General features: G+C 42.8%; 4 protein-coding genes across 6 annotated transcripts; 2 read left to right on the forward strand and 2 right to left on the reverse strand.

The window, feature by feature from the left end:
• Positions 1-2,713: 2,713 nt before the first annotated feature.
• Positions 2,714-7,709, reverse strand: LOC133897683 (aromatic aminotransferase ISS1-like). 2 transcript variants are annotated; one of them, XM_062338483.1, is made up of 10 exons: positions 7,591-7,709; positions 7,214-7,326; positions 7,067-7,114; positions 6,546-6,674; positions 5,806-5,865; positions 5,410-5,566; positions 5,026-5,132; positions 4,898-4,956; positions 3,610-3,718; positions 2,714-3,450 (listed from the first exon to the last, which is right to left on the reverse strand). In XM_062338483.1, exons 1-10 carry the CDS (start codon positions 7,661-7,663, stop codon positions 2,998-3,000), a joined length of 1,308 nt encoding a protein of 435 aa, XP_062194467.1. In that variant the 5' UTR covers positions 7,664-7,709; the 3' UTR covers positions 2,714-2,997. The 2 variants fall into 2 exon arrangements, with proteins under 2 accessions (XP_062194467.1, XP_062194475.1); XM_062338491.1 differs by having other exon boundaries at positions 7,455-7,597.
• A 685-nt stretch (positions 7,710-8,394) lies between these two features.
• On the forward strand, positions 8,395-11,852 carry LOC133897696 (uncharacterized). Of its 2 annotated transcripts, none has more exons than XM_062338503.1 (6): positions 8,395-8,773; positions 9,187-9,354; positions 9,985-10,231; positions 10,799-10,957; positions 11,048-11,319; positions 11,417-11,852. In XM_062338503.1, exons 1-6 carry the CDS (start codon positions 8,495-8,497, stop codon positions 11,576-11,578), a joined length of 1,287 nt encoding a protein of 428 aa, XP_062194487.1. In that variant the 5' UTR covers positions 8,395-8,494; the 3' UTR covers positions 11,579-11,852. The 2 variants fall into 2 exon arrangements, with proteins under 2 accessions (XP_062194487.1, XP_062194495.1); XM_062338511.1 differs by having other exon boundaries at positions 8,396-8,773; positions 10,802-10,957.
• A 286-nt stretch (positions 11,853-12,138) lies between these two features.
• Positions 12,139-14,671, forward strand: LOC133897712 (protein PGR-like). Its single transcript, XM_062338522.1, has 5 exons — positions 12,139-12,486; positions 12,581-12,694; positions 13,672-13,894; positions 13,981-14,229; positions 14,315-14,671. The coding sequence occupies exons 1-5, from the start codon at positions 12,332-12,334 to the stop codon at positions 14,444-14,446; spliced, it is 873 nt and encodes a 290-aa protein (XP_062194506.1). The 5' UTR covers positions 12,139-12,331; the 3' UTR covers positions 14,447-14,671.
• A 3,599-nt stretch (positions 14,672-18,270) lies between these two features.
• On the reverse strand, positions 18,271-21,551 carry LOC133897719 (serine/threonine protein phosphatase 2A 57 kDa regulatory subunit B' kappa isoform-like). The gene is made up of 2 exons (XM_062338534.1): positions 20,004-21,551; positions 18,271-18,970 (listed from the first exon to the last, which is right to left on the reverse strand). The coding sequence occupies exons 1-2, from the start codon at positions 21,093-21,095 to the stop codon at positions 18,596-18,598; spliced, it is 1,467 nt and encodes a 488-aa protein (XP_062194518.1). The 5' UTR covers positions 21,096-21,551; the 3' UTR covers positions 18,271-18,595.
• Positions 21,552-22,621: the final 1,070 nt, after the last annotated feature.

Genomic DNA, 22,621 nt, shown 5'->3' on the forward strand with positions numbered 1-22,621 from the left:
TTCCAAATAGTCCAAGCTGTGATAATAAAGATCTCCATGAAGAAAGGATGAGGGAAATCTCTCTTGGCTTTGTTTAGCATATGGAAGAAGTGGAGTTGCTTATCCCAAGGCATGTTGATATGAGTCCAACACCTAGTAGCAAAAGGGCACTCGAAGAATATATGGAAGACGATTTCTTCCACTCTACCATTGCAGAGTACACAATTGTAGTTATTTCCTTCAAATTTGAGCCTTTTCCTTTTTAGAAGGTTTCTAGTGTTAAGTCTATCCATAAACAATAGCCAGGTGAAGACTTTTAGCTTTCTGTTGCCTTTGGATTTCCATATCCAACTGAAAGGCATAAGTGGATGGATCCCCTTAAAAGTCAAGTTGTAGAACTTGTTTGTTGTGTAATCTCCAGAGCCCTAGATATATTGCCAAACATTTGTTTTGCTGTGGTTACTTTGTATGGAATTCATGATTGAAGTAAGAGTTGTGAATTCCTAGAAAATTTGCTCTGAGATAGGGGGGTAAAAATGGTTGTGCACTGTCATATCTTGTCTAAAATTTGCTATAGATATATTTTTATTCCTGACATAAGAGAACAATCTTTGGAGTCTGAGTCTAAGGATAGAATCATTCCAGACATCATTCCAGAGTAGGATAGAATCACCATTCCCAACTATGCAACTGGCAATGCCTTTGTAGTGATCAACATATTTTAAAATATCATTTGACCAAAAGGAACCCTTTGTCGTGCCCAGATGGGGGACTTGACCATTGGAGTAATGGACATTTCAGATCAACTTTACCCAAGGGAGGTCATGCTTGTTGTAGAATTTATGCAAGTGCTTAAGGAGGGCTTCATTCTAAATTTTGAGGTTAATAGCTCCCATGCCACCTTTCATTTTGGGCCTATAGACTTTATCCCAAGCCTTTTTAGAAGAGTTATTGTCATCACCCTTCGAAAGACAATATTTTCTTGCTCTATCTATTATTTGGATCATAGTTGAAGGAAGACGGAGAGTGCATAGTGTAAGTGGCAAAGCTGAGATAACTGAATTAACCATTTCTAACCTTCCCACTATGCTGAGAAAATTAGAGATAGCAGATAACCTCCTTTAAATATTGCTCATCAAAGGCGCATGATCCTCCACTTTAGGTCTAGTTGTGCCCAGGGGTAAACCTAGATAGGTGAAAGGAAAGGAGCCCACCACACAACCAAAGACTCCTGCCAAGAGATAGGCATTTTCTTGACCCATATTAATAGGAACAAGGTAGGATTTATCATAGTTCACTTTCAGGCCAGTAGAAGCTGAGAAAGAGTGCAGGATTCCTTTTATATAGAAGAGTTGATGTTGCGAATCCTTCATGAAAAGCAAGGTGTCATCTGCATATTGGATGATTGGGAAATCTTGACTATTGTTGCTTGGGATAGACTTGTTTAGGATACCCCTTTGATGAGCTTCATTGATGATGTATTGTAATAAATCAGCAGCCAGCACGAAAAGAAGTGGGGAGAGTGGGTCACCTTGCCTCACCCCTCTCCTGCAGTTGAAAGTTTTTCCAGGAACACCATTGAGTAGAATGGAAGATGAAGCCAAACTCAGGATGGAGTTTAACCAACTGATTCAACACGAGGGAAAACCAAGTTTCGGAGATATTACAAGAATGACATTGTGATCCATTGTGTCAAACGCCTTTTCAAAATTCAGATTTAGGATGATTAGCTTACATTTAGAGAAGTGACAAATGCCTTTTCAAAATTCAGATTTAGGATGATTAGCTCACGTTTAGAGGAGTGACACTGATGGAGATATTCAAATGTCCAAGCTAGATAGTCTTGAATTGTTCTATTCTTGATAAAGCCGTTTTGATTGTTGTGGATGATAGAAATGATGACCCTCTACAGTCTATTTGCCAGCAATTTTGTGATAAGCTTTAAACCACAGTTGAGCAAGGAAATGAGCCTAAATTTTTTACAGTGATAGGATTATTACTTTTAGGAATCAAGATGAGGAGGGAACTATTTAGAGCTTGCAGATTGATATCCCTGTTGTAAAAGTCTGTACAAAGATCGTAAAAGTCATTTTTTGTGATTTGCCAATAGCTCTGGAAAAAAAAAAGCCATTAAACCCATCTGGACCGGAGATTTGTCAGGATTTACAACCACTGTTCTGACTTCAATCCTTTTTATGTTCACAGGAACTGAAGTTTACATTACTCGGAGATGCTTGAATCATCGCTTAAAATACAGTTTATGATGCCTATTCTGCACGCTGTAGCAGATATTACTTGGACACACACGTATTGATGAACATTCAGGTTCAGCATCACTACACCGAGAGAACACTCAGCCGATAAATAGTTGCATTTCTTTTTGCCTCGCCAGAAGTTGCAGATCTATTGACTGTAAGATACTCTCTCCATTTCTTTTTACAAGGCATATTAGGATTTGAGAAAGACTTTCAAAATATACTTTAACCATTAATTTCTCTTACAATATATTATCAATTACTATGAAACCAAATCTTATTAAAAATATGTGAAATATGAATTCATTGATACATCTATTGTATAGTGAACATGTACATAATTTGACTAATTATTGGTCAAAAATTACGGAGTTATTTTAAAACAGAGGGAGTACAATGTTTTGGGTTTTTTCTAGAATGGAGAAAACTGCAAAGCGAAGCCAAACAAACCCACAGGCAGCTCATCAGACAAAAGCATGTCAAGAAAAGTTCGTAAATCTTATGTTTTAATTTGTGTACAATTGCTGTCATCGGTAATATGGAAAATTGAAAGTAAAACAGGAAGAAACACTAGATTATGATTTACTATTTATGACATAGGTAGTTCTGCAGGAGTGCAGACTGAATTCCTTTTTATTCTGTCCCAATTCTTAATCCATCCTTTCTTGAGTTCTTCTCTTGGATTAATCCCAGCAGAATTATATCATCGGAAAATTGGAGTTCTGTAACTTGAATGTCAAATGTACTTACATCCAATGGGCTATTACTGTACCATTCCATCAGTCACCAGTTCCTGCAAACCGCGCTTTAGCCTCTCAGCAGCAAGCCGTGTGTCTTCCTCCTTCAACCCTCCGAAGGAGACACGGATGTATCCAGGGCCTCCACTGGCACTCCCAGGGATAACCGCGACTCCGTGCTTGTTTGCGAGCCATCTGACAACTTCAAAATCATCTGAATTGTTGTCCGGTAGCTTTGCCCAGAGGTAAATGGCACCCTCCCCACCCTTGACAGCATCCTCACCAAGCGGAGACAGTGCCTCCACAAGCAACTCACGGTTTTTCACTAAATCTTTCACCCTCTCTTTGATCCACTCTGAACCAGCCTCTAATGAGTAGAGCGCCAGGCGCTGCCCAATGATAGAAGCACAGATAGGTATGTTATCTTGCACTTTGAGGAGCTGATCATGGAAACCATCAGCTTCATTTGGATGTGCAATCTACAGAAGACAGCTCATGTATGACTAAGTGGCACAAAGAAAATTGAAGAGCAACTGGGAAAAGTATGAAGCTGAAAGAATTCATTTTGACTCCCAAGTCCCAACACCAGCAATAACAAAGCATAAACCAAAGATAAACGAAGAGCATGATGCACTTACGTATCCTACACGCCACCCCATCATTCCATGAGCCTTCGAGAATGAAAAGAGGTTGACTATGTGATTATCTTCTAAGCAGTAGTGCTCCATTCCATCATACATAAAGTATCTGCAAAACACCCACTAATTTCAAAACTGAGCTCGAGATCAAGCCATACAAAGGTCAAAGACTATATATCACAACTGACACAACAGCAAGCAGAATTAAGTTTTTTCGATAAAGGAAGCAGAATTAAGTTACAGATATTTAAAGATCAACCACTTTCTGTGTTCCATTAAGGCCCTGTTTGGGAGAGCTCTAGCTCTAAAAATTCTTGGAGCTAGGTATTCCTAGCTCTAGAAATTCATGAAGCTCGAGCTGGAGGTACATTGAGGATATTTAGATGAGCTATCTTGTTCCTATTTTGAACTAAAAACTGATACTTAAACTACTTTATTTTAACCTACAATCTCAAAATCTGATGTGGAGGTGGAAGGTGGAGCTCTGCCAAATATGGTCTAAGTATTGTAGAAGATAACAAATTAATATGTGTTTGGACTCCATTCTTCATGCCACCATTTCGAGTTTGAATGGTTACGCACAGCTGCAAGACATAGCTTATCTAAAAATGGATTGGTTTCTGTAAGGTGAAAGGGAAAAGTCCTTTATTAATTATTAGTCCCTCAACTTTGGCCTCAGATCTATTTATCCCCTCAGTTTTTCAGGTGCCTCTTATAGGCACCCAACTTTTTGTGGTTCCAACATAAATCCTGCATAAAAAGTAGGCCAAATCTGCTAATTTCTTGGTCACTGGTAGGTGGATTTTACCTGTAATTGCGATTCAGAGGGTTCAACAGAGTTGAGGGCCTAAAAGGGCACTTCAAAAGGCTGGGGAGCTGAAATGAGTTTGGACAATAAGACTTATCTCAAATCAGCACAAGATAACTGCATTTGACGGACCCTTACACAACATAGACTCCCAAGCAGGAGACGCACGATGTTACAATTTTCCTTCTCTAAGCAGGTATACGCTGTTCTTCAACACGAGCTTTGAACAGAGCTTTTAACAATATGGTGAACGCTTAATTAAATATGCATTTTTGTGTGTGGCCATTGGTGAATGGCATTTTTCATGTTGATTCTGCTTTCCTTGTGGAAAAAGGTAAAAAGGCTTAGTCCGCGGACAAACTAGATGTATTCTAGAACTCCTCTTTGTATTATCGCTCGGTTCTCTATTAGTTCTCTCTCATAATACATACCGCAATAGGTTATAGAATTGCACATGAACAAATATCAGTACAAACTTACTCATAGGTATTGTCAACCACAAGCCATGCACCAGCATTTTTGCACAGGCCCGAAATTCTCTGCAATGACAGTGCAATATTAGGAAATAGACAACACTGATTCCAAACACAAGTGTGGAGAGAAATGACCTCAAGCATAGGCCTGGGAATAAAAGCTCCGGAGGGGTTCCCCGGATTCACAACAGTAACAAGTTTAGGGATAGGGTCATGTTCTTTTAGAACCTTCTCCAACCAATCTGCATATTAAGACATAATATAAGATTCCAACATTAAATATTTTCAATTATAGCCAGTACATAATTTCTTAGACCATGTGCATAGGTATTGCATTTTTGCACAAGCATATTTCTCTCATCAGCTAAAAGATTACTTAGTGTGATAGAAATCTAGCATATACCAGTGAAGCAGCTACTCTCAGAACCACTAAGTGCACCAGTTTTCTTACAACAGATTGTTGGTAATAGCATCTCACTAACTTCTGCAACGCAAATGAAGAGAGCAGAGCCATCTTACCAACATCAGGATGAAGTGTCTTGGGATCACTCGCACCAACTAATATGTCGGTCACACCTGTCATCTGGAATGACATGTAGGCGTTGAAGTAATATGGTGCAAACATGACAACGGAATCACCAGCATCACAAAGGGTGAGGACCAAGTTCACAAAAGCCTGACAAAGAAAATTGATGTAAGAAACCACTTGATTGGACCAACCTAGTTGGGAGACAAGATCTAGGTCTAGCAATCAAAACAGGAAAGCAATAGTGTGCACCATAGAGTTAATGAGCAGAAACTCACAAAAAAAAAAGAGCAGAAGCGAATTGGGAAACATAACCTGTAGTTTGACAACCACGCAAAGCACAGTACAGGCATGCCAAACATATAATAAACCGGATGAAATTTTTTTACCTGATTTGCACCTGCAGTGACCATAACTGATGACTTAGTAAGCTTATTCTCTCTGCGTAACTGCAAAAAGTACAGTAAATATCAGAAAAGATAAGCGAGTTTCCCAAAGAAGCAAAGAAGGCAAGGACCACGTTAACATAATACAGCACGAGTTTTATAACATTGGTGCTGCTACAAAGTTAAAGAAAGCTTAGCGCAACAGCGATAAACAGTGGAATAAATACTGAAGATAGCTCAACGCTGTCGAACATTTAGGCTAATGGTATAACAGAGGGCATACAAATGATCTCATGATTTCGCTACTTGATGTTAGACAAACCATATTGCTCACAGAAGTCTAAGTGACATTTTGCAGCTCTTAGCTCTATGATTTTCCGTCCCACGTTTTTAGGAGTCACCGAAAAGAATAGTGCTCTCACTTCTCAATTGATGAATAAAGAGTTTCTATGAACTTGTTGCATATTCAGAAAATATAGATGCTTACGCAGAACATGACTCTACAATGAGAGAACGAATATAAACTTTGGAACCTTTTCTTTGACAAAATTAATTTCTGAAACATTGCATCATCACTTGTGATTTCTGATACGACTCAGTAAAACTAGCTGACATGGTAGTGGGTTAGAAGCAGGATCCCTGGTCTTGAATGGTAATGGCAACGTGTCAAGACTTAATAGCATGGTCCCCTTGTCTAATGTAAGAGGAAAATATATTATATATCGCATAATGAAGTGCGGTACCTTTTCGAGAAGTGCTTCTCGAAGTTCAGGAAGTCCATCGTCGGAACCATATTTACTGACTGATGGTTCCCAGATGATTTCTTTGACCTTGTTCAGAGCTGACTCGGGAGGTTGCCAGTAAACAACTCCCTGCATTCAGGATTTACAGAGGTTAAGAAAGTGTCTAGGAGGCTAACAAACTCCCTGTCACTAATCAAATTAGATACGAATATGTCCCACTTCAACAGCATAAGCAACATTTTCAGGAACTAACAAGCAAAAATCATGTAATGCGCAATACATGAAACATAGAAGTGTACCATACTGAATTGCATTACGATTTGAACAATTTGCAGAAACAATAATAATATGAGGGTGAAATGCAATACAGATTATTGCTTCCCATCAGTCCCTTCTGCTTCCAGTTGACTTTCATTTCACAAGCAAATGCAATAATCAAAATGCTTGTGTCATTAACCTAACGTCTCCGAAACAGCACATACATTCGTTGCACAGGTCAATCGAGAATTATGGGCATATACCTGTGCAAGCGACATCACGTCCGTGGCCCCTCGAAGCAGTTCCTGTATCTGAAAGAAAAAGGGACATTGCCAGAAAGAACTCACCATAGAAGACCAAGAAAGTTGGAATCAAGATGCGATTTTGACGAGGTAGGAGCACTTCATCACCTTCACCATGACCGGCGCATCCGTCTCAACCGCCCTCCTCGCCAGCTTCGCTAAGCTACCCATGCCTCCTCCCCCTCGTCTTCTCGCTCCTGCAGCCCTCCAAGAACCAAGAACTGGAGAGATTTTGGAGAACACGATTGGAGTCAAGAGATCCAAGGAGACCAACCAAAGAACAGCAGCAAGTCCAAGAAACCGTGGAAGAAGAGGGGGAGAGGTTAAAGAATTCCCCCGAGACAACAACCTCTGGGGTCACCCACTGATCCCGAGCTCGCTCACCAACTCTCCTCTCCTATCACAAGTCTCCTGCCTCAACAAGGCAACCCCTAAATAGACACATGAAGACAGGAAAAAACTGAAAGATTCGATGGTTTTTCTACCTTTTCTTTTCTTTATTGCTCTTTTAATCTTTTTTTGTGAAGCGAGCGCTTTGTTGGCGCATTGGGGCCTCATCGCGGAGACGTGGAGTGTGAATCGCGTTGTCTTCGTAACCGCAGTCGATGCGTTTGTGGTGGTGATTCGTGAGCGATGAAGTGGGTGCTTCAACACTCATCTCGTCCTGAACATCGAAGATACCGAGCTCGTAAATTAATAAATTTATCATAATAAGATTAACTTTAAATGATAAAATTATCATACAGTTCTTTTTTTAAGAATAGTGCTCTTTAATGCTCGGTTTTTATTGAAGACGTACAGAGAGTACGAGACAGTAGATGGAATCTCGCTGGTTTGGCTCAAAGCTTTAACACCGCGCTCCATTCGCTCTATACATGTGATTCTTTCATATAATTCATAGAAACTTCTTTTTTCTTTTGGTTAAAAACGGTGAAGATCTGAGCTTTCACTAACTTTTTGCCAATGTAATTGCGACCTTTGAGCATAGCTGCTACCGTTATGAAGAACCAGAAAAATCTGAACATCAGATTATCAATGCCTGCCACATGGAGTGACGTTTTAAAAAAAGACAAACTTTGAGATTCGCATGAAGACGAACTACATCGCATTTGCGCCGCCGATTATACTGAATATCATTTGGCGTCTCAGTCCAATTATTCGTCAATCCTTTGACAAAACATCACGAGCCCACCTAATGGGTTACGCATTCCGCGTAGATATTACATACTTTCTTAAAATCCGCTTTCGCACAGGGTTGGCAAGATTGAACGAAGTGCGCTTCTGCTCCTCCTCTCTCAAACCTCCAAAAGTCGTAACGCAAACCCTCCCTCTCTCTCTCTCTCTCTCTCTCTGACCTCGCCGCCGGAGAACACTCAGCCCCTGACCGCGATGGCGGCGGCGGCGGAAGCGCCTGGTGCATCGTTCTCTCCCGAGGAGAACAGGCTCCTGCAGTCCCTCGCTGACCGGGGATGGCGATTCCGCGACCCCACCGACGAGGCCATCCAGGCCCTCCTCCACGCCTCCCCCTCGCCGTCGCCGGAGGCCGTGGAGTCCAAGCTCGTGGACATGAACTTGAGGATGTTCGGCGGAAAGTCCCTCCCCGACCGGGCCACCGCCTCCGCCACGGCGAAGCGGCTTTCATACCTCCACGGCCCTATCGTCCTGCAGGTACTGCTGATCACCAAGCCCCACGCTTACACCCGACCAAGAATTTGTGTCAGAGTGACAGGTGAAGCGCCTTATTTAGGAGCATGTCTTAGTTCGCGGCTCGATTCGTTGGGTGGGCATTGCATGGTACGGCGCAAATAGTGGAATGGGTTCAGATATTGTAGCCAGGAAGAGGCGAAAGAGCAAATAGTAAGGTCAGTTCTTTGAACCAAGTGGTGGATATGGGCACACTTTTGTGAAATGTTGTTGTCCGCCTCGAACGATGGGACACACGTCGTGTTCTGCACTTGTTGATTGAGTGTACATTCTCATGTAGTTATAGGAGATAGCTGTTCTTGTGTTTTGGATGTGTTTGGTTGTTTAAACTAATTAATCCTGTTGCTGTGTCTAACTATTTCTTTGAACTTAAACAGGTAGTCTCTGTAAGAGATATATATCGCAGCAGCATTGATGCCTCCTTTAAGAACCCACAGCAGCGCCGTCTTCTACGCTTTGGTCTCACTGATGGGATATCTGAAGCAGTAGCCATAGAGTTTTCTCCTATTTCGTTCATCACTGAAGAGATAGCTCCAGGTACCAAGGTCAGTTGACCATGTTCTGCCTCTGATTTCTCGTTGTACAGTGTCACATTTTGTGCCCATTCTGTGTACATAGTTTAAGCTTGTCTGGGCACTGTCCAAGACTCCTAGTTCAATCCTGAATTTCAATGCCATTGGAAGTTTTGGAACCTAGCTTGACAATACTTTATCAAGTTCTGAGCATGCTAGAAATGGATAAGAGAATAGGATTATTCAGGTAGCTCTTTGCATGATGCTATTCCATGCATCTAGCATGAATACAGCATAAACAGTTTTTTTAAAAGATCAAGTAGGCTCCTTGATATTTCATGTAAAATTCTTTGTGATTATGTGTATATGGCGGTGTAGCATTAGAATTGGGTTGGGAGATACATTTTCTGTTCCCATTGGTTGTCTGTCCCATGGTCTGTCTGAACTTGCATCCTTATCCTTTTTTTAGGAAATACGAAGGTTTGAATTTTGATTAGGAATTGTACAAGATGGTTCTCGATGGTCATTTAAACATTGTGATATTTACACTTTCTCAAATCCACTGTAACTGAACTGTTATGCGGCACCTGCGATTTAGATTATTTTGCAGTTTATTAAATAATAGCACTGACATGCATTTTGCCCCCTTTCTTGCCACTCTAGATTCGCCTTGAGAATAAGATTCCAATAAATGATGGCATATTGTGCTTAAGTGCGAGAAATGTGAGTGTCATGGGGGGGACTGTCCAATCCTTGTATGAAGAATGGCAGATGAACCAGAAATTCACTGGCTTATCTCGTCCATCCTTGAGGTTGTCTCAAAGTGATGATGGAATTGGGCCCCCACCATTTGAGAAGTTAGATACTGAAGCACGTCCCTGCAGGACAACCAAAGTGCAAGCATATCCTGGTAACCATTCAAGACCCTCTCTTATTGTTTCCACTTGTACTCTGTTCACTAAAAAGTTAGAAATTATGTATAGCTGCCTACTTTCAGTAAAATGCAGTGTCGCAAGTAAATAAGAGTTTGCATTTGATTGGGGTTGGGTGGTGAAATCCACATGGATGGCATATTAAATGTTCAGGATCATTTCCTCACGAAAAGGTGTCATGATGTATAGTGTCACTCAAGTCACAAGAAATATATACTCGCTTTTTTTTTTTGAAAATATAATAGGAAGTCACTCTCAAGTCCTGCAAAACTGAACAGGCAGCATCAATTGAATCATGGACTGGTCCCTTTCATTTCTGTAAAACGTGGTGCTCTGTATTTCCTCACTATAAAAACCCGGTCCTTCTTAGGTTGCTCACATGCCTGCAATATATGCACTGCTTTTTCAGCATTACCACTGAAGGTTTTCGTACACCTACATTGTTGTTGTCTTTTACAGGCAATGACTGCATGTTTGCAAAAGTTTGGGGCTTTGGTGATGTAGTTGTAACCTGTGAAGTACCTTCCTTTTTTCTTGTATTGTAGCAGATCATAAAGCTAGGAAGTTGGCAGTTAGTCGTGACCATGTGCCGGTTAATTCTGGTGGCAAACCTATGAATGAGGATTCAAGCGATGTGAACAAAGAGACTACATCAAGCAAGCTTGAATCCAATCAAATTAGCTCAGATAGTAGACCAAAAGAAGGTCAGCCTGCAAAACCTAACTTTCATATCTACTTAACGTAATTTGTCAGGGGAAATTAAACTTGGAGACTTATTCCCTTGCATCGTGCAGTCAGCGAAGCTGTTCCTGTTCAAAACCAAGCTGCTGCACAGAAGCTACTGCAGAAAATGGCCCAGGCTGGGCCTGAAGACAGGCATGGTCGGGGTCATAGATTCAAGGGCAAAGGCAAGCAAGAAGATACTGAGGTCTTTACCCTTGATGAATGGGAGAAGAGGAAGGCCATTGGTTCCAGGTCAACTGCAGAAAGCTACATTCAAGATACTAGCCGAGACGAGGAGTTGGCAAGGCAGCTGCAGGAGCAACTAGATTTAGAAGATATCCATGTTAGTTTGACTCCCTATCATAATGCATCCCTTTCCAGACTTTCAATAGGACTAGTGTCTGAATGTTTATTTCGATTGCAATTTAATGTCTTTTCAGGGTGGGGCAGAGAGCTCGGATGCTGAACGTTTACGGATGAGCATGTTCAGCTTCAGTGGCCCTGATGAAATGGGTGATGGTAGAAGAGATTTTCGAGGGCGGGGGCGGGCCAGGGGAAGGGGAAGGGGCCGAGGGCGAGGCCAGGGCAGAGGAAGATTCTAGTCCAATCTCAGAATTGTAGGTTTATAGGTTTGTTGCGTGTTCGGTGTACTGCACTGGTTGTAGTGATAGGAGTGGTATGATAATGACCTTCTCAAATCATGCGTCCTCTCATTTTACCTAGCATGATGGCTGATACTAGCTAATGTCAGAATTCAGGACCATTGAGTACACTTCCCATGAAATTTTGTTCTTTTCTTAGATGCAAGTAATAGACACATGGTTTGATTGTTTGAACAACGAGCTGAAATGTATAAATTTTCCATTCTGTTTGTGAGATGGCTACTAGTTCCATCCATTCGAACTCTGTTTCTGTATGCTTATATAATCTGTTTCCTTTTCGTCCTTAGATTTTGCTTGTAGAAATGCAAATCAGGAACCAAAATTTTCCAAACTTATTTGGTTGTTGCTGATGTTGCTGATGTGTCCCGATCGAAGTCCTTCAGCATAGTACGGAGATTTTGCGGTCAATGCAATGTGGGTCCAACTTTTACTAGAAGCTGGGCTAGAATTACAGCTCTGAACAATCGCAAGGGGGTTCTTGCGAAAGTTGCCAAGCATAACGACTTCTTAAACGTGAAGAAATCTCATGATAGCAGCCAAGAACCACCAGAGCAGCGAGCCAGCAAAGCCACCGTCCACCTCGCGACGTTTGCTCTTCCAAATCATCGAGATCAAATCGATCTCGCAGATAACTAGATTGCTAGATTGGATTCGGTGGTGTTCGTAAGATACCCAGGGGGGGAGGTCGCCCCAATGGATCAGCGCGGCGGCGTCTGGATCCGCGCCGCGGTGGCGGTGGCGGCGGGTGGTGCCATCGCGGCGCGCGCGGTACGGCGCAAGTCCGTCGACTCCAGCGCCGTGTTCGTCGGTGTACCGGCCATGGTGGCCCACACCGTCGCCGGGTACAGGTGAGAAAGGCGCCTACTTTTCTTGGAAATCTTCGTTTCCGGCGGAAGGGTCGCCCGTGAATTTGTGATGAGATCTCGAGTTTGAGCCATGTAGGTTTGCGGGGCTGCTGCTGGTGTTCTTCTTCACGGCGTCGCGGGTGACGAGGGTCGGCGAGGCGAGGAAGCGTGCGCTCGATCCCGAGTTCAAGGAGGGCGGGCAGCGCAACTGGTTAGTGAGATCGCTGCCCCTGTTGCACTTATCTCTATGCCAAGGACACAGTATATACAGCCAAGAGTAATATGGGAGTATGATGGTGTGGTGATTCTGTTTAAGGAGTGAAAACTGAGTGCAATTTCTTCAAAAAGAGAGAAGGAAACTGAGTGTAAAATCCCTTGATTTATAAGTTCGGTGGATGTAAATGTTACTATGTTAGATACCAAGGAGGTTCTGTGACGGGATTTCATTGTTTTCATCATTACTTGTGTAGAAGCTTAGGATGATTTTTGTTTTGATTGTTGAGTTGGATAATGAGGTAATTTGGAAGAGTTTATCCCTATGTTGAAATTCTCTGCGAATAGAGATAAGCTGGTGATATTTTTCTTTTAGTTATTTCCTGCAATTATTATGTAGTTTTGTGGCTGAAGAGGAGAAACCAAGGGCTTGGTATGCTTTTATTGCGAGTCATAAAATGACTAGATGAGCTAACTTTTCGTAAGTGGAAGGATGATGTCCATGAATTTTAAATTTCGATGAGAATTAGATTGCCTTTCTTCTCTTAAGAACTCACCGTGTCTAGTAAATATATGCTTTGCATACTTTTCTGTATACTGATTTAATTGATCTTTTTTTGCCTTGGGGCATGCCTACTTTCTTTAGCTTAGTAGCTATATTATTAATTGTTACATAAAGTTCAGTCTTACACAAAGTTTTGCTAGAATACAAGCAAATATAAAGCACAAACAGTTTCTATTTTGTTGTAATATTATCTTCCACCCATATTGATCCAAATTTTCAGATTTAATGAGACAATGTTCTGATAAAGCTCTTGTTGTGCATGTAAATGATGCAACCAATGTGCCTGTATTTATGTGCTTTCTAAATTTGAAAGATGTTGACAGCACCATTACCGAGATGGATGTCTTTCGATTTCAGAAAATTCCCTTCTGAATCTTTCTAATGCAGGTGCACCCTACTCTTATTGGCAGGAAGCAAGTTCTGTCAAACAGTGGCATTGCAAATATCTTGGTAGTTTTGATAGCATTAGTTACTGGAGGGACAGATAGGTGCTTGGATTCAAAAGAGTCGACTCTTGTAACTGCTCTTATCGGTGGTGTTATCGGACATTATGCTTGTTGTAATGGTGATACATGGTCTTCTGAGCTCGGCATTCTTAGCAAAGCTGAGCCACGAATTATCACAACATTCAAGGTATGCATTACACTTTTTTTCGATTGCGCACCAAACCATTAGCAAGCATATAATTCTCTGTTGCTTTCAAAATTAAATTTAATCAGAGGGTGCGAAAGGGTACCAATGGTGGTGTAACCATCGACGGGTTTCTCGCGGCAGCAGCAGCTGGATTCTCGATTGGGCTTGCATTTGTGCTAATAGGATTCTTGACCACTCAATGTGCTTCTGATGTATTTTGGAGGCAGCTGCTAGTTATACCCTTGGCTACAGCTGCTGGCCTATGTGGAAGTCTTATTGATTCGTTCTTGGGCGCAACAGTTCAGTATAGTGGGTACTGCAGTGTTCGTAAAAAGGTACTACATCCTCAACTATTTGAAATATACCTAATAACCTCTGATTCAAAAGCTGATTATTTCGCTGCTGTGTACATTTTCTTAGGTGGTCGGAGTAGACGGTCCAACAGTAACGAGGATTTCAGGAATGAACATACTGGATAACAACGGGGTCAATGTAGTATCTGTTTTCTTGACAACTCTGCTTACTGCCTTGGCTTGCACATACATCTTCTGAGATCTAGCTACGGAGACTAATGGTAGGACCACATCACAGATGATAACCAGAAACTCGATTGATGAATCACAACAGCAAATCTTGTAACAGTGCCATTTATTATTTTTCATACGTGTAGCAAATAGATGCAATTGTTGTTTTACCATTAAATATTTCACTGGATGAAAATTTTAAATCAAGAAATTTACTTGCAGGTAACCCACAGATGTCTGAAAGTTGATGTTCTGTCACGTGTTTCCCCTGTGTGCAATAGGCGTGATTCATGTGATCTGTTCTCTGTCAACGTATTTATTTTGTGACATCGCAAAAGAAAAACGTTTATATTTGTGGAGGTGATTCGATCATTTTATCTCACAAAACTTACAAGATATTTGTCTTTGTTAATTAATATTTTAATGGATTACATATTGTTAGATGAGGAAAAAAAACTAGTTGAAAGATCAAATCTTACTAAATACCAACCAAATTTTGCATCCACCGTGAAGTGGTTGCCCTACTCCACAAGATAAAGATGGTTGGGCCCCCATCTAATTGACAAAACAACTTTCTATACAGAAAATATGAATAATCACAGGAGTGCGTTGTTACAATAATGATACATGAGTACTGAAAATTGTAAAAATACATTTCGCAGATCACTGTCAACCGAGTTAAGCGCGGCTGGTACATCTACAAAAAGTCGACTGCAGTCAACAAACACGCATCTTTTATTCCAAGTTCCTGAATGTCTCGTTGATTAATTTCATTGCTGATGAGGAGCAGCTTCAGTTTACTAGCCTCGGCAGCAGAGGCGGCACTCGAGGCAGCACTCGCAGGTCTCGTAGCAGAAGCAGCAGCAGCACGCAGTGAACAGACTGCAAGAAACCAACGTCTCCTTTCTTGAAGGCACGCGGTGAAGGCGCAACACGTGAAATCACTCTCAGGTCATGGGATATCACATGAAAGAAAACGACCAGTCTCCAACCAATCATTTTAGTGCTGGAGCGTGCTCAGACGAGCCTGCTCCTAGATAAAGTTTGGTAGCTCTGCAAGGATGGTTTAGGTTTTACCCTATTTTTCTCTTATCACAAATTATAGGCTTGGTTTTACTGGAACTATAATTCCTCCTGAATTTTGGTTTGCTAGCCAGATGATATATTTATTAATCTCTGCTTTGCCTATTGTAAAAAAAATGAGCACCGATGGAGAAGGACATCCCCTAGATTTCATTAAGAATCCATTAAGCGGGTGAGGCGCTCGAACGCTAGTAGGGATGTCAATGGGGACCCGATCCCCGATTCCCCGCGGGGAATTCCTCTATTAGGGGATGAGGATGGGGAGATTTCGTCACCCGTGAAGATATAAATGGTACAAATCATATCCCTGTCGGGTCTAGCGGGGATGGGTATGGGGAAGCATTCTCCGTCCCTGTTTCCCCGCGGGGACCCGTTTCGGCCCAACGGTGGTGGCCCAGGCGTGCACGACCAGCCCAGGCGAGAGCCAGATGTGCGGCCCAGGCAGGCACGGCCTGGCGCCGTGGTATGGTGCGGGTCGGCCCAGTGGGTGGCCTCGGCCTAGTGGACTGCCTCGGCCCAGGTGGGCGGGGACGGGTTCTCCGTCGGGTCTCCATTCCCCGCGCGGGGACAGGGATGGGGAGAAAATAGTCCCCGCGAGCAGGAGTGAGGATGGGGAATTTTCCCTCGTGCGGGGACGGGGATGGGGAGCCATTCCCCGACAGGGAATTCCCCATTGACATCCCTAAACGCTAGCCGGTAGGGTGCGATCGTGCATCTTAACTGTTGCACCAGCGAGATCTTCTCTGCTTTGCCTATTGTTAATCTGTCCATTTTCCCTTGAATATGCTAAGCTCAAAAAAAAAAGGGAAGAAAAAAAGAGTTTTGCCTAGCTGACAAGAACAGCAAGAGGTATGAACTGAGTAGAAAATGATAGAAGAAAAAGGATCATCATGCATAGAGGCAGCCTCTGTCCTAATGGTGCTTCCAGGGCCGGCCCTAAGGAGAGTCGAGCAGGGCGGCCACCCCAGGCCCCCAAAATCGAGGGGTCCCTCTTCATGTATATGTGTATAATATACATAACTAACAGTTCGTACGATAACAAATAGAGCTAGGTCTAAAGTAGCAGCTAGGCTTAGTAGTCCATACGGTAGCTTAGTTTCTCTGTTCCATAAAATTTCAAGTGACCTGTCTGCCTAGTTTATTTGGTTGTTTGACTATTTCATGTTATCTTCCGTACAGATAGTCTAATTTCTTGTGTTCAGTGGGACCACGACTCCAAGGCGTCCCGCATGCCCGTAGCTTCGATTGAGGACATGCATCAGTTATTGCCATATGTGTTTTCATCGTTGGTTTTTCTGCTCTATAGTTTCTACTTCACCTCAAATGGATCCGACCCTTGTTGAGATCGTACATTTGAAATATGGAAAGGTCCCCACTTGCTCTGGCGATCAATGGGTCCAGCGTTTGTACTGCGGTGCAGGCACCTGCGAGTAGATAGCTCCAAAGCTACTATGATTGCAAGCTAACTGCTGCATGTACCGATGAGTAACTAGAACTGCACGCAGTAAGTTGTACATAGGCATATGAGTATCTCTACCTAGCTAGCATGCATTAACGCAAGCATACGTGCATGACTCTGATCCCTCACAATTTTGTTCAGTATTTACGATAATTTTGTTCCAGCTTATCGTAACGAATGTATTTCAAATTGTTCAAACTTATCGTAAATGCTTATGAACTCTACCCAGAATATTACCTTTATAATTAATATATATATATATATCAATATTTATGTTTAATAGGATTTCTCTTTTAATTTCATCTCGAGCCACTAAGATCTCAGGACCGGTCCGGGTGCTTCTGGACATGGCCGTAGTAGGACATCTCCTGCATAGCCGGAGCGTTATACACTTATACATCTCTCTATCTCTGGCACTGCTCTACTGCAGGAAAGGAAGACGAGGAGCGAAACAAAGAGCCAACGAGATAGAAGGCCAATCCTAGCTTTCGAGCATGATTGTGTGTCTTCAGCTCATGGGTATCTTATAGGGAGCTCGGCTAAGCTCATGGCTGCCACGTGCCACTTGCAGACAGCTACTTCCTCAGTTAAAAACATGTATCAGTGCTACTCCTTGATCGACCTCCGTGAGGCAATAATTGCGGCGACCACTGCGTAGTTTATCACACTTATGCTAAAGGATTATGCTGTAATCTTGTTTGACGGCATGTGGCATACAGATGCTAACGAATGTCCGGATTAGCCCTCGCAAAAAAAAAAAGAATGTCCGGATTAGCATGGTGAGCAAATGTTGGTTAGGAGACACGGTGGCATGCACCCGTCAGGTGAGAATCTGTTCAGAGTTCTGACCATATCCACACTGAGGGAAGCACACACGGCACCAGTTCAGTTCTTACTTGTAGACTTGTTTTGTATCCACATGGCTAGGGGGGAAATGTATAATTTGTAGGCTCACCATAGCTGGATCCGAATAATTCCCAGAATATTAGGTAAAAAATAGGTTCATTTTTCGAGGAAGTGCTTATGATGTGATTCATGGGCATGATTTGAGCATAAAAAGGCACTAACGATGATCAAGTAGATAACCTAAGCTCAACATTTTGAAATAAAGACATGTTCTATGTAACATCAGTATCAGCTGCTCTTGTTTATTTCCACCTTCCATTCCATGTCTGTACATCGGATATAAACAATAAAGCAAGTAGCTCTGCTCAGGTCGTTGGAGAGACCATTTTGGCAGTTATATTTGTCTCTAACAAGTGAATTTGATTGTACATTGTAAAAAAGAATCAATGAAAGGAAGGTGGCAAGGCGCTTTCAGTGATAAACACAAGTTTTTGCCCACAAAAAAGGTCGCAAACTTGGCATTCTCTCATGCAATTGATACTGTCCAGACTACACAGAGCACTCTGGTACAATCAGACAAGATTTGGGCAAGAAATGCATGCCCATTGCAAGAATACGCCATGCAAAATCAAATGTCCCTTGTCCTCAGACCATCAGCTATTAATTACAGACTTTGACCCGAGGGGGCTTACAAAGGTAACAAAATGCCTTGTGTGTCCCCAGAGAAGCAAGCAACTTCATCTAGCTAGCTAGCAACAGGTGAAACGGAGTGTGTAATTGGTTCCCATGTCATGTCACAGTGGGGGCTACCAGACGAGCTGATGAAGGGGGCGCCGGAAAAATCGACTCGGCAATCACTGGTTGGTACCCACGGGTGGCACTCCGCTCCAGCTGCTCCCACATAAGCCTTCGACGCTCCTCGGTCGCAGCTCGCTTCTCCTCTTCCTCTTGGAAATTTTTCTGACAGGCCAGGAGCAATCTCTCATCCATGTCGAGGAACATTTTCCTCACGTTCATCGTGACGTTGAGTACCGATTGGTTCCAGTGCCAACGGGTGTTCCTCTCCAGAGCTGGATATATAAGAGGTAGGATCACTTGACGATATTGGGAGATCATATCAAACAAGTGCTCGTTGTTCCATAGGAATAAGGCTCTCTCAGCAACCTGCAAAAAGCATGCCAAAAGAGCAGTGCTTCAGTTTCAAAGGTAGCTTTTTTATGTAATACTTCTATATGTATCATAGAACATGCAAGTGACCATGAGAGAAGCAGACAGCAGTGTTAGGCATTCATAATCTTACATTTATGTACTTCTCGAATAAGCAAAAAGGGATAAAAAGACAGTAGGCACATATAACTATATAAGAAACACATATAACTATATAAGAAAACAGGAGTCACTGCATCCCATCCGCATTAGTGCACAAAATCGATAGGTGTTGCAAATGGAAAATCACAGTTCTACCTAGTTGATTGTCAAGCTCCACAAAGTGCACATGCCTACAACTTGATTTATTAATTATTTGCATTCATAACATGACTCCACACCCTTATACCCCTGTCAAGATGATTCCCCCCACAGCTTCCTATTATCTGCCTTTAGACTGAGGATTTGATCTTTCGTGACCTAGAATAAATCGAGACCAATATAAGGCAGAACTAAAGAATTATAGCGCATTTCCAGCCCTAAGTTAAAAACCAAATGGCCTGAAGCCTCAGCCTCAGTGCCTCACAAAGGAAAGTGGCCACCAACTGCACTTAAGCCAAGAACATAAGAGTGTGGTCTCACTTTAGCCAACAAGGAAAGAGTTTACCACTGAAGAAATATCTTATCCTTAATTAGTAAGCACTATGTCATAAAGGCGCAGGGGACCATGGAATGGAAGTAACACTAATAAATTAGAAAAGCACGGGGAAAAGGAAAGAGGCCAAACAGATTCTTCGATTAAAATAAGCAAAAGATTCAACCGGCAAACAACTTTGCAACTACTCCTTGATAAAATAGATGTGCTCGCAACATCTTATAAATTATCAGAGAAACTCATATTACACAAGCGTTTACTGCTGCTATTTCCCACCATAGCAATTGTTGTGAACAAATAGGCAGAAAAAACTATACAAAGAAGACACAATTTAAGGGCCAACATTAATCAAGGACTACTTGAAATTATTTTTTCTGATTTTGGAAAGAAACTTACCTGAAAATGAGAGCTATTCAGGCAATTTGCAATCCTCCGGAATAAGGGAACCATGCACTTCTGAAATTCAGCCATGTCAGTCAACTCCAGCACCTCCTCTAACTCCCCTAAGAACATCATTTCCTTTTGAGTGTTTGTAACTGGCCAATACTTCAACAGGCCTCTGATCACAGTCCCCGCAAGCTTTGGTTCCTTCTCAATAAATCGGGTAATGCAATATGTCAGTTGCGGCAGATACACTCCCACCGTTTTTGGCTTATGAAGTGGAATCAATGCTTTCCATAGGAACAACTTGTGTTCCTCCTTCAATGGCTTCGCAAACCCACTTATTACACTGCCAAAGACCTCCAACAGCTCGGCAATCCCGTTATGATGATCCATCTCAAACACAAATCTATAGAAGATATTGCTCACGGCCTTACGGATGAATGGGCGGTTTCCCATGAACTTGCCATATATCCTATGCAATATAGTCTTCAAGCAGTCCCTCTCTCTCGGGTCATCAGAATCAAACAGATCGAGCAGCCTCGAGACAAAAGAACTATCCACATACTTCCTGGCTACCTTGGCATCGACAAGCGGCGATGTCACAAACCTAAGGAGAAACTCATATACGACTTGCAGGTGGTACCAGGATGGATCAAAGAATGGATCGTCCTCCTCAGTCTCCGAAGCCGCGGTGCCCGACCGGACTTTGGGCGGGAAGACCCTGAAAAGGTTGACAGCAAACATGCGCACGCACGCCGAGATCATCGTCTCCGAGAGGGGCTCCTCGGCGGCGCCAATGCAGTCGACCAGAGACATGAGCATCTGTCGCTTCCTCTCCTTCTCTGGCGAGTCCTTGCCCCGGTCGGAGAAGTCGAACACCACGCAGCAAATGTTAACCTTCTGCACGAAGGCCTCCTCCCTGGACCTCACCTCGGCTCCAGCGCCCCCTGCGGGAGGCAGCGGCGAGACGTTCGGCTTCCCCGCGGCTCCATTCTCTCGGGGAGACACCGGAGGCGGCTTCGACGGCGGCGAGCCCCCTCCGCTGCCGCCAGAGCTGGACTTCATCGACTTCCACGACAGCTTGCCGATAAATTGCTTCCACATGGCGGCGAGATCCGGTGGCACCAACACCACATCAAATCGCTCCGATTAAACAACCATTGCGACAATCCCAGCCTCCCAGGAACACGGCGGCGCGAATCCCGGGCCGTAAAAAACCGCACTTGCGACGGCGACCAGCGGCCGATTCTCCTGCAACAACGACAAGAGGTCGGGAGGCACGCTGCAACCTCAGGAACGGATAAATCACTCGCTCCGCAACGAATCCACGCTGCAAATGCGCCGGATCAAGAAGCCACCCACAAGAACGCACCGAAACTAGAGGAAATGACACGCCGCCCCCAAGAAACCGGGCAGGGCAAGGATCCGGCAATGAGGGGAGAGACTCAGGGCCAGATCCGGGCGCGTGGGGCGGCCATGGGTTGGGATTTCGGGAGGGGAAACGGGTGGAGAGGTGGGAAAATTTTTGCCGTTTTGTGGAGGTGGCAGCCACTGTAGGAGAGGAGAGGACAGTGCGAGTGAGCGAGTTGCAGTGGTGCATGGATGGTGGACCGCCTGCTCACACTGTCTCCGCCGTCGGATCAGCTGCCTCAGCCGTTGGACTGTTGAGCGGCTGATTTCGCTTTATGATTTCTTTTTCCTTCTTTAGTTCTGGAAAGGCATACAGGTATGAACTGTATGATGGTGATTGGATGGGAAAGGATACTGGGTTTACAAATTCGTTTTTCATCCGAAAAAAGCCCTCAGCCATTTCTTCGAAATTCACGATGACCATACAGTAATTTGGTGAAAATCAGTTGAATTTAAAATAATAATGATATCGTTTAGAGTGAGGTGAATAGATATTTTTATAAAAATTTATCATCTTTTACCGTCAGGCTAAACTTACAGCAGAAAATAAACTAACAGATTTTTTACAAGTGAAAAACCTAAATATGCTAGACTCAACTAGTGTTCAATTACTCTAAATAAGTGTAAAAATTATAATCATTTGGTGACAAAGATCATTCAAAATTAACAAAAGATATGAAAAAAAAACTCTAGTTGAAAATCATAAAAATATTGTTCACTGGATACTCCGGTTTGATCTGGATACTCTGAGTTCAGATCTGATCGTACAGAATCCGGAGTATCCGGGTTTAATCTAGAACCTTTGATAGAGAATCAACTCGAAATTGAAAATAAACACTGTCTAAAAGGTTCTAGCTCAAAACAAGTAAAGTCGTATATTCCAATTGATGATTCCAAGTAGATCTAGGGAGAATCTACAATTAAATACACACGAAGAAGTAGATCGAGCAAAATACACAAATATTAAGCAAGAACACAATAACAAGTAAACAAGAGAGAATGCACAAAATTTATTTTTCGAAGTTCGGACACCTTCTCTAAAGTTTTACGTCTCCGTTAAGGGGCTCGGTCACACTTAAGTTGAGTCTCTCTCAACTATTTTTCTCTCCAAACTCGGTCATACTTGAGCTTGGGTTTCCACTCTTGATTTCTTCCCTTTCAAAGACGAAATTAAAACCTTCACAAACTTCTTGTGGCACACTATAACCTTGGGTGATTAC

The sequence above is a fragment of the Phragmites australis genome, chromosome 2 (assembly GCF_958298935.1).
Source record: "Phragmites australis chromosome 2, lpPhrAust1.1, whole genome shotgun sequence".
Classification (NCBI taxonomy): domain Eukaryota; kingdom Viridiplantae; phylum Streptophyta; class Magnoliopsida; order Poales; family Poaceae; genus Phragmites; species Phragmites australis.

Excerpts from the sequence above, each read along its gene's own strand:
- LOC133897696 (XM_062338503.1), top strand. The coding sequence starts at position 8,495 with ATGGCGGCGGCGGCGGAAGCGCCTGGTGCATCGTTCTCTCCCGAGGAG. Across the intron at positions 8,774-9,186 it reads ACGGCCCTATCGTCCTGCAG|GTAGTCTCTGTAAGAGATAT; the intron begins GTACTGCTGATC and ends GAACTTAAACAG. Across the intron at positions 9,355-9,984 it reads AGATAGCTCCAGGTACCAAG|ATTCGCCTTGAGAATAAGAT; the intron begins GTCAGTTGACCA and ends TTGCCACTCTAG.
- LOC133897719 (XM_062338534.1), bottom strand. The coding sequence starts at position 21,095 with ATGTGGAAGCAATTTATCGGCAAGCTGTCGTGGAAGTCGATGAAGTCC. Across the intron at positions 18,971-20,003 it reads TGAATAGCTCTCATTTTCAG|GTTGCTGAGAGAGCCTTATT; the intron begins GTAAGTTTCTTT and ends TGCTTTTTGCAG.
- LOC133897683 (XM_062338483.1), bottom strand. The coding sequence starts at position 7,663 with ATGAGGCCCCAATGCGCCAACAAAGCGCTCGCTTCACAAAAAAAGATT. Across the intron at positions 7,327-7,590 it reads AGCAATAAAGAAAAGAAAAG|TTCTTGGTTCTTGGAGGGCT; the intron begins GTAGAAAAACCA and ends AAATCTCTCCAG. Across the intron at positions 5,866-6,545 it reads GAGAAGCACTTCTCGAAAAG|TTACGCAGAGAGAATAAGCT; the intron begins GTACCGCACTTC and ends TACTTTTTGCAG.
- LOC133897712 (XM_062338522.1), top strand. The coding sequence starts at position 12,332 with ATGGATCAGCGCGGCGGCGTCTGGATCCGCGCCGCGGTGGCGGTGGCG. Across the intron at positions 12,487-12,580 it reads CACACCGTCGCCGGGTACAG|GTTTGCGGGGCTGCTGCTGG; the intron begins GTGAGAAAGGCG and ends TGAGCCATGTAG. Across the intron at positions 12,695-13,671 it reads GAGGGCGGGCAGCGCAACTG|GAAGCAAGTTCTGTCAAACA; the intron begins GTTAGTGAGATC and ends TCTTATTGGCAG.